The 15436-nt window shown below is 42.8% G+C and overlaps 1 protein-coding gene across 1 annotated transcript in view; it reads right to left on the minus strand.

Moving 5' to 3' along the window:
- LOC132403185 (centromere protein J-like) overlaps positions 1-15436 on the minus strand; it is a 195613-nt gene that overhangs the window by 25637 nt on the left and 154540 nt on the right. Inside the window, exons 12-13 of the mRNA XM_059986546.1 lie at positions 13157-13309; positions 5382-5493 (exon numbers count right to left, since the gene is read on the minus strand). Of these exons, the coding sequence (XP_059842529.1) occupies positions 5382-5493; positions 13157-13309 (265 nt within the window). The remainder of the gene's footprint in view (positions 1-5381; positions 5494-13156; positions 13310-15436) is intronic.

Raw genomic sequence — 15436 nt, forward strand, 5'->3', positions numbered from 1 at the left:
TTTGAGTTTATCAAGTTAAGTCAAGTCAAGTCAAGTCACTCTTTATTGTCATTTCGACCATAACTGCTGGTACAGTACACAGTAAAAATGAGACGTTTTTCAGAACCATGGCGCTACATGAGCAATACAAAAACGGCACTGAACTACGTAAACCAACACAAAAACTACACTAGACTACAGACCTACCCAGGACTGCATAAAGTACACAGAACAGTGCAGGCTTTACAATCAATAATAAACAAGACAATAGGCACAGCAGAGGTCAGTAGGTTGGTAGTCCGATGGCTTGGGCTACATAATCTGCTACATAAATAAACAGCTGAATGGCGGCATCTGGGATTCCGTCCGTTTCTGTACTCCTGCAGAGTACTTTGTTGCCACAGATGTAGTCTAATTTAATGTCCTTTGGAGAGCAGAATGGACGGGAGAGCCGGCTGGCTAGGGCTTACTTTTTTCCTGGCACGGACTCCTGCCCGCTCGCCTCGCTTCCGCTTCCTCGCACACCGCTTACGACGTCCCCACCGCCGGCCACCGGCAGCAAGTAACTCTGAGGACTGCAGGCCCGACTCCCTCAACAAGCCGAGGTCACGCAATCTAACCAGCAGATTTTCATGAAGGTTTGTTTTTGGGCGATCTCTGTATTGTAACAGTATCTGGCAATGGTAGATAGTTGCTCTGTTATTCATTGTCCTAAACCCTAATTGTGCCTTAAAATTAAATTAAAAAACTAAATTAAAGTAACACCAGATCTGAAAGGCCGCTGCTGCCGTGTGCCGTGCCGCCTATCAATGTCATCCTTGAACACTACTGTAGAATCAACCAGTACCTTCCTTAATTCACTTTCAGTTGAGTATGTTACAGGGAATATATGGATCTCCATTCAAGTTGTCGTTGTCTCACCCAATCACGTCCCCAAAATGCTGGCCCTCCTGCTTTTACCATATACACACCCAATGTGGTTCATTAGTTGTTGTATTTCACTATTATAGATGCCATTCCCACAGGAATAATCCTTTCTCCAGTGTAAGTTCTTAGTTGGGTGTCTAAAGGCTTCAGTTTAGCACCTTTTAAAAATCATTCAAACTCATGGAAAGGCTGAAACAGTCAATCCAGTGTCCAATTTTTTTAAAAGTAATTCGCTGTTCACTTCCAGTGTAAGTCATATTGCCTGCATGTTCTTTGTTTTCACATTGTAAATCTCAAGGCTACTCAGTCCTGCATCATCTCATTATCAGATTTTTCATGAATAGCATGCAGATTAGTGCTCTTTCTGAAACTGCAACTTGACTTTCTATCTTTTTCTCTACCCTGTGCAGTCCATTTATTTTCATCTGCCTGAAATGCTTTCTGTTTGTATCCTACTCTGTTGTACTTTCTGCAAGTTTCACCTTTAAATCTGCATTGGCCTGGCATATGTCAGACTCTGTCACAACGGTAACACAATTTGTTCAGCCAGGCAGGTTTCTGTTCAGACGCTGCAATTTTGTTCATGCTCACTTTCATTCATGACTGCAACTCAGTAGTGTCTCTGTCTGCTGCAATTGATACAGCTATTTCAACTACTCTTTTAAATGTAAGTTGTGCTTCAGTTAGAAGCTGTTTTTGAATACTTTCTTGCAATGTTCCATAAACTAACTGGTCCCTCAGGGCATCATTAAGCCCATCACTGAAATGACAATGCTTAGACAAGCTCTTCAATGCAGCCATGTACACTGGAATAGATTCCCCTCCCCTTTGATTTTGCTTATAAAGCATTCTGCAATCACCAATGGTCTCAGTTCTAAATGTTCCTGCATTACTTCCATTTCGGCTGATTTTTCAAACTTTTAAGCAAACAGTATGCCTTTAAATCCAATGCACTCACTTTTCATTGGCTTTTTCATTTGCTTCAAAATACTGCTCAATTTGCTCAGTATACACGAGTCAGTTATCCATTGTGCAATGGATTATTAATGGAACATTTATCTTTCTGATGTAGCCAGCCATTTCTGCTTTATTTTATTTATGATTATCATCCAGTACTCATTAATTTATGAACCAGTGAATTTGTCCAATATCTTCCATTTTTTTAAAAACTCAAAGGTCTCGCTGCACTTTTAAAAATCTTGACCATCTCACTGCTCCTTAACAGGTCGTCTTGGGTTCGTTTAAAACTTCCTCATTGTCGCTATTAGGATTTGTAACTCCAAAGCGTAAAACTAATTGCAAGAAAAAGATGAGAGCCCAGGAGAACAGGTCTTAAGTATTGTTTTTACTTTAAGTAAGACAGGCACATATGACACAGTGATTGGTGATGCTTTTACATATAACCCACAATGCATTATGTAAACAATCAAGAATGCTTAATCACACAATATATTTACAATATTACTCAAATATTACTGAAATATTAAATATACAACATAGGCCGAAGGTTTTGTTTGGATCTATAAGTCACTGTCTTCAAAGATTCTTTTCTTTAATCTTGCATAGGCTCCATTAGCACTACTCAGGCAGTGGTTGATCTCTGAGTCAATATCTGCCAGGGTAGGGAAGTCTATGTGGTATTCCTTTGGAGACCAGTAGCTCTCTCCTAAGGTGAGGTGCCTATAGTTGCTCATTATAAATGAGGTTTATTCTGAACAGAGCTTAGTACAGTTTTGGAATAACTTCCAATTCATTCTATTCTAGATCTTTTAGTTACTTGGTAAGGTTACAGCTATATAGAACCCTGGTCAGACCCCACTTGGAGTACTGTGCTCAGTTCTGGTCACCTCACTACAGGAAGGATGTGGAAGCCATAGAAAGGGTTCAGAGGAGATTTACAAGGGTTTTGTCTGGATTGGGGAGCATGCCTTATGAGAATAGGTTGAGTGAACTTGGCCTTTTCTCTTTGGAGTGACAGAGGATGAGAGGTGACCTGATAGAGGTGTATAAGATAATGAGAGGCATTGATTGTGTGGATAGTCAGAGGCTTTTCCCCAGGGCTGAGATGGCTAACATGAAACATATAAGATTATTAAGGGATTGGACAAGATAGAGGCAGGAAATATGTTCCAGATGCTGGGAGAGTCCAGTACCAGAGGGCATGGTTTGAGAATAAGGGGTAGGTCATTTAGGACAGAGTTAAGGAAAAACTTCTTCTCCCAGAGAGTTGTGGGGGTCCGGAATGCACTGCCTCGGAAGGTAGTGGAGGCCAATTCTCTGGATGCTTTCAAGAAGGAGCTAGATAGGTATCTTATGGATAGGGGAATCAAGGGATATGGGGACAAGGCAGGAACAGGGTATTGATAGTAATTGATCAGCCATGATCTCAAAATGGCGGTGCAGGCTCAAAGGGCCGAATGGTCTACTTCTGAACCTATTGTCTATTGTCTATTGAGAGGACACAGTTTTAAGGTGCTTGGAAGAAGGTACAGAGGAGATGTCAGGGGTAAGTTTTTTTTTACGCGGAGAGTGGTGAGTGCGTGGGCTGCCAGCGACGGTAGTGGAGGCAGATACCATAGAGTCTTTTAAGAGACTTTTGGATAGGGACATGGAGCTTAGAAAAAATAGAGGGTTATAGGTAACCCTAGTAATTTGTAAAGTAAGGACATGTTCGGCTCAGCATTGTGGGTCGAAAAGCCTGTATTGTGCTGTAAGTTTTCTACATTTCTATTTTTTCCTTCTGTCTGAAATGTTTTAATAGACATTATAGGTTTTCTTGGACCTCCACTGTTTCTATTACTTCACCATTTAGCAAGTATTCAAATTAATATTTTTTCAGTCACTTTTCAGCCATTTGACAGAGTTTTGCCAATTACCTCATTTTGTTAAGCAACACGCACAAAATGCTGGAGGAAGTCAGTAAATCAGGCAGAAGATATGGAGGGGAGTAAATAGCTGATGTTTGAGGCCAAACCCTTAATCAGGGCACAAGATTAATAACACCTTGTTATAATTTGAAGCATTTATCTGATCTTTTTACCAAGTTTCAAATTCTTTTCATTCAACCTAGCTTTTTACCTCATAATTTGCAACATAAAGCACGTTGAATAGTTGAAGCTCCAAAAAGGTCCAGGCAATAAAAATATAATCTCAATTTAATAAATGCACAAGTATCATTGCATTGCCAACAGGTCATTGCTCAGCACAAAATACTGGAAGAACTTAGCAGGTCAGGTAACATCTATGCAGAGAAATAGACAGTTGACGTTTCTGGCCGAGATAGGCCTGAAATATCAACCCCAGCATTTCCAGCATCTGCGGTATCTCTCGTATTTAGGCATTACTCACCTCCGCCTCTTTGGTTGGCTTTGGAAATATTGCTGCAGGAAGCTATCCTGAACACACTCAGGAAGATCAGGAGAGCCTGAGAATGATGCTGGAAATATCACACACACTTTCAAAGTAGGCAGCTCTCAAGATCATCCTGCCTGCAAATGTGATCAGCTGCTGCCTGCAGCCTGCGGTGTTCCTACTGAAGAGTGCATTCCTTTTCAGGGCTTATTACTTGCTTGGCTTCACTGGAGCATCTGTCATCGAGATAGTACAGCTGAAAACCCCATGTGAAGTTCTCCTTTTCCACATTCCACTTATCTCTCACCCTCACCTCTTCTAATTTGCTCATCTACATTAACCCCATGATTAGCTCCACATCCTTCTATGCCTTGACCACCTAAGCACCTGTCTAAGTATCTCTCAATGGAATGACTGCATCTGATTCCACTACCTTTTCTGGTAAGGCATTGCAGATATCAACCACTCTCTGAAAAATCACATGCCCTCAAATCTCCTTTAAAACCCCTAGCTCTCATCTTAAACCCATGCCCTCTATAATCACACTATCCCAACTCCATATCATTGGACAATGAGATTCAACTACTTCATTATTGACCGTCTTTTCATTATGAAGTCAGAAGCAGGAAGTTCAAAATGATTACAGAATGTTTAAATTCCTTAGGAGACGAAGCTCTCACACCTGCATGCACTCAGAGCCGAGATCCCCTGTGGCAGATGATTCACCTACTCTCATCTCCAAGTCCTTTCCACAAAGCACAGGTCAAGAACATGATGGGATACTCTGATATGAACAGTTTGAACACTCAGCCATACTGAAACTGTCCCAGACAAAGCCTCCCACTTATTCAGTTAACCCTTCCACCACCCTGAACCCTCATTCCTTCCACTACTGGCAGTGTGTACCACCAATTCATGAACACCTCGACTCACTTAGAGTGCATTGTTCTGGTATGGTGTGAAGAAAAAATAGGCACGCTAGCCCACTTGATCTGCTCAGCCATTCAATGAAAACATGTCTGATCCAAAGCAGATCCCCATACAATTCCTTTAAAGCCAAATTAATATCAAAGTAAAATAAAGGGTTCACCAAATTAAAATCAGAATGAAATCAGAAATCTTACCCTTTGCATATCCAGCAGTATTTCTTTGATTCAAGCGTGGCGTAGATAACTTTCCCTCTTGTGCTCTTTGGTGATTTGACATGGGTTGTTGAATACTCTGAAACAGACCAGTCTACTGTGCTTTAAAGTGCAAGGGTGTCATGGAATAAAGGCATTCTACATTGCAAGTAGCTTCATTTCTACCATTTTGCCCTGTGCATGGTCTTAGTGCATGTTCTTCTCTCGACAACACTTATTGAATTGTTACCTTTTTCTAGAAACTGATTGCAGCTGCTGTCTGTGTACTACAATGCCAGCTCAGTCTGCCTCACCCAGACTTATTTAGAGGTTCAGCACAGTACCAGAGGGCATGGTTTGAGAATAAGGAGTAGGTCATTTAGGACAGAGTTAAGGGAAAACTTCTTCTCCCAGAGAGTTGTGGGGGTCTGGAATGCAATGCCTCGGAAGGCAGTGGAGGCCAATTCTCTGGATGCTTTCAAGAAGGAGCTAGATAGGTATCTTACAGATAGGGAATTCAAGGGATATGGGGACAAGGCAGGAACCGGGTATTGATAGTAGTTGATCAGCCATGATCTCAAAATGGCGGTGCAGGTTCAAAGGGCCAAATGGTCTACTTCTGCACCTATTGTCTATTGTAACAGGCTCAATGAGCCTGTGCTGTCTAACTACACCCGTATAACCAATTAACTTACTAACCAGCAAGTCTTTGGAATGTGGGAGGAAACCAGAGCACCCGGAGAAAACCTATGTGGTAATGGGGAGAACATACAAGCTCCATACAGACAGGGGCAAGAATTGAATCCTGGTCACGCCACTGTAATGGTGTTACACTCACCACTACACTACCACGCTGTCTCTATGCTATCATGCCACTCCAGAGGTCGTGCCCTTTGGTCCTAGGCTCCCCCCACTATAGGAAACATCCTCTCCAGGCCCATTAGGCCATTCAATATTCGATAGGTTTCAATGAGATACACCCTCATTCTCCTAAACTCCAGAGCCATCAAACATACATTAATCCTTTCATTCCCAGGGTCATACTCATGAATCTCCTCTGCACCCTCTCCTATGTTAGCACATCTTTTCTTAGTTAAGGGGCCCAAAACTGCTCACAATACTCCAAGCACAGTCTGACTAATGCCTTATAAAGCCTCAGCAAGACATCCTTGCTTTTATATTCTAGTCCTCTCAAAATGAATGCTAACATTGCTTTTGCCTTCCTCACCACTGACTTAACCTGCAAGTTAAGTCTTAGGGAATTCTGCACAAGGTCACTTTACACCTCTGATTTCTGAATTCTCTCCTGAATTAGAAAATAGTCTATGCCTTTATTCCTGCCACTGAATTGCATCTGCCACCCCTTTGCCGATTCTCCAGATCTGCAAATGCTCTGCTTCCTCAACACTACCTGACCCTTCACCTATCTTTGTAAATCCACAAACTTAACAAAGCTATCAATTTCATAATGCAAGTCATTGACATATAACATGGAAAGAAGCGATCCCAACACCGACCCCCGTGAAACATCACTAGTTTCCAGCAGCCAACCAGAAAATGTCACTTTATTCCTATTCTTTGCTTCCTTTCTGTCCATGCTAGTATCATTCCTGTAATACCATGGGTTCTTATCTTGCATAGCAGCTTCATGTGCAGCATCTTGTCAAAGACCTCCGAAAATCCAAATATACAACGTCCACTGATAATCCTTTGTTTATCCTGCCTGTTAATTCCTCAAAGAATTTGTTGGGCAAGATTTCCCCTTTAAAGAAACAATGCCGACTTTGGCCTGTTCTATCATTTACATCCAAGCACTGAGAAACATCATCCTTAATAATAGACTCCAACATCATGCAAACAACTGAAGCCAGGCTAACTGGTGTATAATTTCCTTTCTTCTCACTCTCTCCCTCCTTAAACAGTGGAGAGATGTTTGCAGTTTTCCAGTCATCCAGAACCATTCCAGAATCTAGTGATTGTTGAAGATCACAACTAACGCCTCCACAATCTTGTCAGCCACATCTTACAGAACCCTGGAGTGTGCTCCATCCAGTCCAGATGGTCGTTAGCTTTCTACAAATTCCCTCCCTTGGGATCAAGCACCAACATGATTTTCCCAATCCACCCCCCCAACCCATGAGTACTTTTCTAACTCCTACAGTATTTGAATTGTACCCCACACCCTGGCTACTGTTTGGAAGCCTGTGCAGTATATAAACCCATCAGGGTCATTTTACCCTTGTAGTTTCTTAACTCTATCCACAAGGATTCTACATCTCCTGATTCCTTGTCACCTCCTTTCTAAGGACTCAATTTCATTTTTTACCAACAGAACCATCTCACCCCCTCTGCCTAACTGCTTGTCCTTTCGCTTCAAGGTCCTCTAAGTAGAGCATCAACAGAGTCTAGATTTTGGTGGCCCAGGGACTGGTGAGCTGAGGCAGTGGAATCTGAGTTAAATGATTCTTTTAAGGCACGAATGACTGTGCAGCTGCTATGTTGCAACTGCAGTAGATGGGTGCCTAGGGATCTGAGGCTGTGGATTAGTTTGCACAATATGGTAGCAGATGTAACCCCACCATTTCAGAAAGAAGGAAGATATGAACAGATATATGGACCACTTTGCCAGACATCAACGCCAGGGAAAATAATGGAGTCTATTACTAGGGAAGTGGTAGCACAGTACTTAACATCTAATAGTTGGACAGAATTGATTAATTTATGAAAGGCAGATTGTGTAAATAGTAAGGAAATGAGAGATGTTTTGTTTATTAGTGTGAGGGGTTCTTCTACACAAATCATTGAAAATCAACATGCATTCAGGCAAATAATGTCCAATTCAGGAAGGCTTGAATACAAGAGTAATGATGTACAGTTCCCATTATAAAACCTTGGTGAAACGATGCCTGGAATACTGAGCACACGTCTGGGTCCTCTACTTAAGGAAAGGCATACTTTCAGTGGAGAGAGAGTAGTAAAGGTTCTGCAGATGGATTCCTGGGATGAACTTCTATCATATAAGCAGAGGTGAAACAGACTGTACCTATCTCTTTTGGGGTTTGCAAGAATGGGAGGCAATCTCATTGAAAAATATTAAATTTTTAGGAGACTTTACGGGGTAGATCCAGAATTGTTGATTCCCCTAGTATGGATGCCAGATATTCACAGGAGTCAGTGGGTATCTGGCAGTTTTCAAGAAAGTTTTGAGCACAGCCTTGGATCTTTTCCTTTGTCTGCCTGGTACAAAACTTAGAAGAGGGTTTATTGCAAGACGCTAATGTCAGGTACATGGAAAAAGACCCTTCAGCCACCGAGTCCACTCTGACCATCAAGTACCCAATGCTACTTCAGCCAATTTAATCCTCCCCACATTCCAGTCAACTGCAACTTTCCTCATCACTACACACTAGGGGAAAATTTACAGTGACCTCACCTACCAATCTGCAAGCTTTTGAGGTGTGGGGAGAAACTGGAACACCCGGGGGGAAAGATGCAAATTTTGAACAGACTAAACGTGACGTCAGGATTAAATCTACATCACCGGAGATCCAGGGCAGAGTCTCTGCCACTCATGCCACAGTCTCATGATCTTCAAATAAAGTCACATTGAAGGTGGTGCTGATTTGCAATAAATTGGCTCATATTTATTTCTGTTAAAATAAAATGACTGTGCTGTCTTTATGACAGTTATTTAGTTTATAATATTTTCGCTTAGTAATTCATTCAATAGTATTTTCTAGTTAGAATTAGAAGTGTTTAAAGTATATTCATTGCATGTAAAATATATCGGCATGCGATGACATCACATCCGGTTTCGCCGCGTCTTGTGGGAAAGTACCGGTTTGGAATTAACGCGAGGGTGGGGGCTTTCCACGAGGCTCACCGGAGCAGAAGTTGTTTACAGGCATGAGAAATCACAGTGAGAGCAACGCTGTAAGTTAATAGATAATCGATATATTGAACTAAGATGTTAATGCCGATCCTGTTAGAAGTAACGACGGTAGATAATGTTTATGCTTTCGTTAGTTAAAGAGTCGCGGATAGTTTGCATGGAAGTGTATTTAAAGTAGTCAATGGAGCAGGTAAACTCTCCCTGTATACTGCACCTTAGTGTAATGTTGTTCTAGTCACCTTTGCTAGTATTTACACTTGAAATGTGATATTAAGGAAGGAACAAATACTGTATCAATCTTGTATTGTTTTATCAACAGTTTTCACCATATGTTAATGTGAAGAGTGAACAGTAAATGGTTAATCTTACTGCGATCTGGTTCTCATTGGCTGTGGTTTATCTTGACGTTGAATTCGACGTTATTAGTTACACGCGAAGGAGAACGTTACAGTGAAAAAACGGCATTATCAGGTGTTTCAAGTGCTGCAATGTCAGCTCAATCCAGCATCAAGTCAACGCCGCCCAGCGACAAGGGCAGTAAACCGACATCAAGTAAGCCCACCCGGGCGTTATCAGGTGTTCCAAGTGCTGCAATGTCAGCTCGATCCGGGATCAAGTCGATGGCTGCCAGCGACAAGGGCAGTAGAACGACATCATGTAAGTCCACCCAGGCAAGAGCCAAGGCAGAAGCCGCCAAGGTGCGACTGCGTTACGCCAGACAAGAAGCAGTTTTGAAAATGAAACAGGCCACCAGAGAAGCCGAAATCCAGAAAGAAAGGGCTGCCAGAAAAGCCGAAATCCAGAAAGAAAAGGCTGCCAGAGAAGCCGAAATCCAGAAGGAATGGGACACCCGAGAAGCCGAAACCCAGTTGGAAATGGCAAAAATATCGACAGAGTTGCAAGTGCTGCAGCGAGAAAGAGAAGAAGAAGCTGCCATGGCGGAAGCAAAGTACATAGAAGAAGCTGAAGGGTCGCGTGATCTGACCGCAGTAAGATCTACTTTAGAAAGGACCAGACTGGAACGCACAAGCGTTTGATATGTACAATATCAAATAGACAGGCAGGCTCGTCTCCCCTCTCCATACGTATTCGATAACTTCCCCAGCTACGAGGAACCTCAGAGAGTCACGATTGCATCACATCCATACGAGGAAGGAAATTTACCCTCACGGCTCCATGATGAAGTCAAGAATGAAAGAACCGTCAACGCTCCTTCACCCCCACAACAGGACGGCGGGGAGGGAGAGGTTCACTCCAGGACAACAGTTGTCAGCTCGAACTGTACAGAAGTCTGCGGTCAAGCTCGGTCAAGCCGTTCTTGTTCCAAGATCTGCCTCACTGAGGTGTACCCTGAGGAAGCACAACAAGGCGTTAACAAGCGCGAGGCAAGCGACGAGTCGCTGGGCCAGTCAGTTTTCGTTCGAACCGAGCACGGAAACAAACTTGCACAATCAGCTCAAGATACCATTTCTTTAAAAACCAAAGACACCAAGGTCTTCGGAGATGGAGCAAATAATGGGGTTGCCCTATTGCCTTTCAGAGAACCACGCCAGCGCTCACCAGATAACAAAGAGCAGGCAGTCAAACGGTTCACGTCCTTACGGAAAACCCGGAAAAGGAAACCTGAAATGCAGCAACGCACCCGATTGGCCCACGAGGTACTGTGCACCCTAATGGCAGAGGTCACAGCCATTATAAACGCACAATCATTCCTACCTGTGTCTTCTGACCCAGAAAACCCCTTTATACTTTCGCCATCAACGCTCCTTACGCAGAAGGCAGGAGCACCTCCTCCACCAGGAGACTTCTCAGACAAGGATTTGTACACAAAGCAATGGAGACAAGTCCAGGCTCTGGCAAATCAGTTCTGGCCTCGCTGGAGACAAAAATATCTACCTTTGTTGCAACAGAGACAAAAGTGGACAGAACCCCACAGGAATCTTCAAGTTGGAGACTTAATCCTGCTCAGGGACAAGCAAATCGCTCGCAACAGCTGGCCAACGGCCAGAATCACTGCTACATTCCCTAGCGGGGATGGACATGTCAGGAAGATCGAATTGAAGACTACCGACCAAGGCGATGTGAAAATTTACCAAGGGCCAGTTACAGAAGTTATTCTACTTCTACCCAATGACTGATTAAGAGACTAAGTTTTGTACTCTGCTCATTGTGACCTTACGAAGGTCAAGCGGGGAGTGTGCTGTCTTTACGACAGTTATTTAGTTTATAATATTTTCGCTTAGTAATTCATTCAATAGTATTTTCTAGTTAGAATTAGAAGTGTTTAAAGTATATTCATTACATGTAAAATATATCGGCATGCGATGACGTCACATCCGGTTTCGCCGCGTCTTGTGGGAAAACACCGGTTTGAAATTAGCGCGAGGGTGGGGGCTTTTCACGAGGCTCACCTGAGCAGAAGTTGTTTGCAGGCATGAGAAATCACAGTGAGAGCAACGCTGTGTTAATAGATAATCGATATATTGAACTAAGATGTTAATGCCGATCCTGTTAGAAGTAACGACGGTAGATAATGTTTATGCTTTCGTTAGTTAAAGAGTCGCGGATAGTTTGCATGGAAGTGTATTTAAAGTAGTCAATGGAGCAGGTAAACTCTCCCTGTATACTGCACCTTAGTGTAATGTAGTTATAGTCACCTTTGCAAGTATTTACACTTGAAATGTGATATTAAGGAAGGAACAAATACTGTATCAATCTTGTATTGTTTTATCAACAGTTTTCACCATATGTTAATGTGAAGAGTGAACAGTAAATGGTTAATCTTACTGCGATCTGGTTCTCATTGGCTGTGGTTTATCTCGACGTTGAATTCGACGTTATTAGTTACACGCGAAGGAGAATGTTACAATGACATTTCAAAAAAACTCTTCATTGTTTCTTCAGACAAGCTGAAATTACAGCTCCTTATCAGCCTGTGCCCTTTAACTTATCACCCTTTCACCTATGCAACCTCCAAGATCTTTCTTCCTGTTAATTGTGACAAGCAACCAATACAAGTACATTGCTTTATAAGAGAGTTATAATAATTTTAGCCTGTAATTTAAGATGAATCTAACCTGCCTCTGTTCTAATAGAAGTGGAAAGAGAGCAGGGCACTAACCCATTTCCAGGAGCCAGGTATTGTAGTTCTATTAATTATTTCAATGTGTACTTGTGGCTCAGATTTTAAGAGCACTTTAAATTAAGGAGTCTGTCTGAATTTCTCAGGTGTCTGGTGCCAAAATGGCTGTTGTTCCCTAAGTCTGTTATCAACCAGCATACAGAAATTCCTGCTGTGTCTTCGCTCTCAGTTTTCAATAGCAACTATTCGGCTCTCCATTATAATTCACCTGTTTGTGCCTCCCTCATACACAAGCTCTTACCATCATCTTTTTATCTTCATATCTGTGGTGAACTATGTGCCTGTCGGGACACGCCCCTGCTGACTGCTCCTGTGGCTCCTCCCACAGGCCCCTGTATAAAGGAGATCTGTGGCCTGACGCTCGGCCTCAGTCTCCAAGACTTTGTATGATAGACACTCACTCCTGGTTCCTTCTTCCAGTCAATAAAAGCCGATATCTCGCCTTACGTCTCAGTGTGAGTTATTGATGGTGCATCAATATCATACTCTGATCACTTGTTACTATCCACTACCTCCTAACCCCTCAACTATTTACTCCTCCACCCGTGCCTACTGGTTAACTATCCTTGATCTCCTGACTTTCAATGCTTTTCTAATTCAGTCGTGCATTTCACTTCTGCAATCCTCCAAATTACTCTGAAACCACTTCCCAATTCACAAGCACCATTAACATCAATTTCTGTCGCAAACGCACTATGTTTACCTCATTAAAAAAACAGACTGGGTGGTTTTGAAAGAGCTTACCGATTTGGGATCAGTTGTTGCTCTCCCCTGGAGGGGCGTCTTCCGTCCAGTTGGTGTCGCACTTCTGCTTCTTAAGCGGATAGGAGGCCTTTCTTGGATTTCTTGCATTTGTCTTTTCTGAATTTCAGCCTTTTTCACCATATTTTCTGAAATCTACAATACATGCAACCTATGTTCAATTCCTTATCAAAGAAACAGCAATTTTCACCTGACCTTAATTGTGTTTACTATCTATTTCAGACAATGCCATTGCAGTAAAGATGGTGCCTAGCTGTGGTGTCCATTGAAGTCACAACTCAGACTTAATTATTTTAGATTCATAGGGATGATTTATTTATTTACTTACTTACTTAGATCTACAGTGTGGAACAGGCCCTTCTAGCCCAACCAGCCACACCACCCAGCAACCCACCTTTTAAACACTAGCGTAATCACAGCGGTATTTACGATGACCAATTAACCTCCTAACATGTACATTTTAGGAATGTGGTGGGAAACTGGAGCACCTGGAGGAAACCCATGCACTCATGGGAAGGACATACAAACTTGTTACAGAAGGCTTGGAATTGAACTCCAAACTCCAATGCTAACTTCTACTCTATTTGAGGACAGGGAAAGGAGCTAAGAGTCAGGTTAGGGTTTACGGACAGAGAGAAATGTTGGGGAATTGGAGAGATAAGCTGGAGTCTCAGCCTGTGCTCTATGTTTGAAGGCCAACAGCAAGGGCATGGTTGGATGTTGCGCTGGCAGACTGTTGAGAATGTTCAGGGTGCCATCATTGGCGAGACTGGAGTTTGCGGCCTAGTTTTTGTGGTCTCATCTTCAGCAAGTCCAGTGTTCGAGGTCTGGGGGTCGGGCCTCATCCAGGGTTCTCATTCCCTGTCATTTCCAAGTCCTGGGTCATTGCCAAAAGATCAAAGCCCAAAGATAAGTTGGAAGTCCAGTGATGCACCATCAATAACTCACTCCGAGACGTGAGGCGAGATATCGGCTTTTATTGACTGGAAGAAGGAACCAGAAGTGAGTGACCATCATACTACGTCCTGGAGACTGAGGCCGAGCATCAGGCCTCAGATTGCCTTTATACAGGGGCCTGTGGGAGGAGCCACAGGAGCAGTCAGCAGGGGGCGTGTCCAGACAGGCACACGTAGTTCACCACATCCAGATCGAAGCCCAAAGGTCAACTTGAGGCCCAATGAACACTGAAGGAATGAGGCCAAACAAGATGGCCTGTCCTGGGGTTAGAGGACTGTGTATGTATGTATGTATGTGTGGGTGGGAGAGGGCTTGCTTCACTGTTGTTGCTTTGTTTTGTTTCGTTGTGTTCCGCTGAGCATGGTGAACTTGCCCCCAGCACATCCTTCAGCTACATTGGTTGTTCACACAAATGACGCATCTCACTGTATGTTTCGATATACATGTGATAAATAAATCTTAAGCATTGAATCCTGAAAGTAGCTGTCCTGGCTAATAGGGTGGTGAAGAAGGCATATGGCTCATTTGTCTTGATTAGTTAAGGTATTGAGTTCGAGAGTCAGGAAGTTATATTACAGATTTATAAAGCTCTAGTTAGACTGTGTCTGGAATATTGTATTCAATTCTTGGCCACATCATTATAGGAAGGATATGGAGGCTTTGGAGAGGGTGCAGAAGAGGTTCACCAGAATGCTCCCTGGATTAAAGAGCACGTACTATACAGAAATTGGACAAACTTGGGTTGTTTTCTGTGGAGCGGTAGGAGCTGAGGGAGATCTGATAGAAGTTTATTAAATTACAAGAGGATCAGATAATTGGCATCGTTTATCCCCTGGGTCGAAATATCTTATATCAAAGGATATCTATTTAGAGTGAGAGGAGATAAATTCAAGGGGGACGTTCAGGGCTGGTTTTTTTACACAGAGAGTTGTGGGTGCCTGGAATGTGCTGCCAGGGGGTGTAGGCAAACATGGTAGAGATATTTAAAAGACTCTTAGATTGGTATGAATGAAGGGATATAGAAATTGTGTAGTCACAGAGCCATAGAGCAATACAGCACACATGTAGGCCCTTTTCCCAATGAGCCCGTGTTGATTATAACTCTCCCCCCTACCTCTCACTGAACCTTATTTCCTGCATTCGACTTATATCCTCCTGTGCCCTAACCCACCATGTTCCTACCTAATGTTTTGTAAATTATACTATTGTACTCTGGGAGCTTGGTCCATGTTCTCACCAGCTCTGTGTGAGGAAGTTTTTAGATCTTTCCCCTCTCACCCTAAATCCTTGCCCTCTAGTTTTGGA

This window comes from Hypanus sabinus, chromosome 12 (genome assembly GCF_030144855.1).
Source record: "Hypanus sabinus isolate sHypSab1 chromosome 12, sHypSab1.hap1, whole genome shotgun sequence".
In the NCBI taxonomy this organism is placed as follows: Eukaryota; Metazoa; Chordata; class Chondrichthyes; order Myliobatiformes; family Dasyatidae; genus Hypanus; species Hypanus sabinus.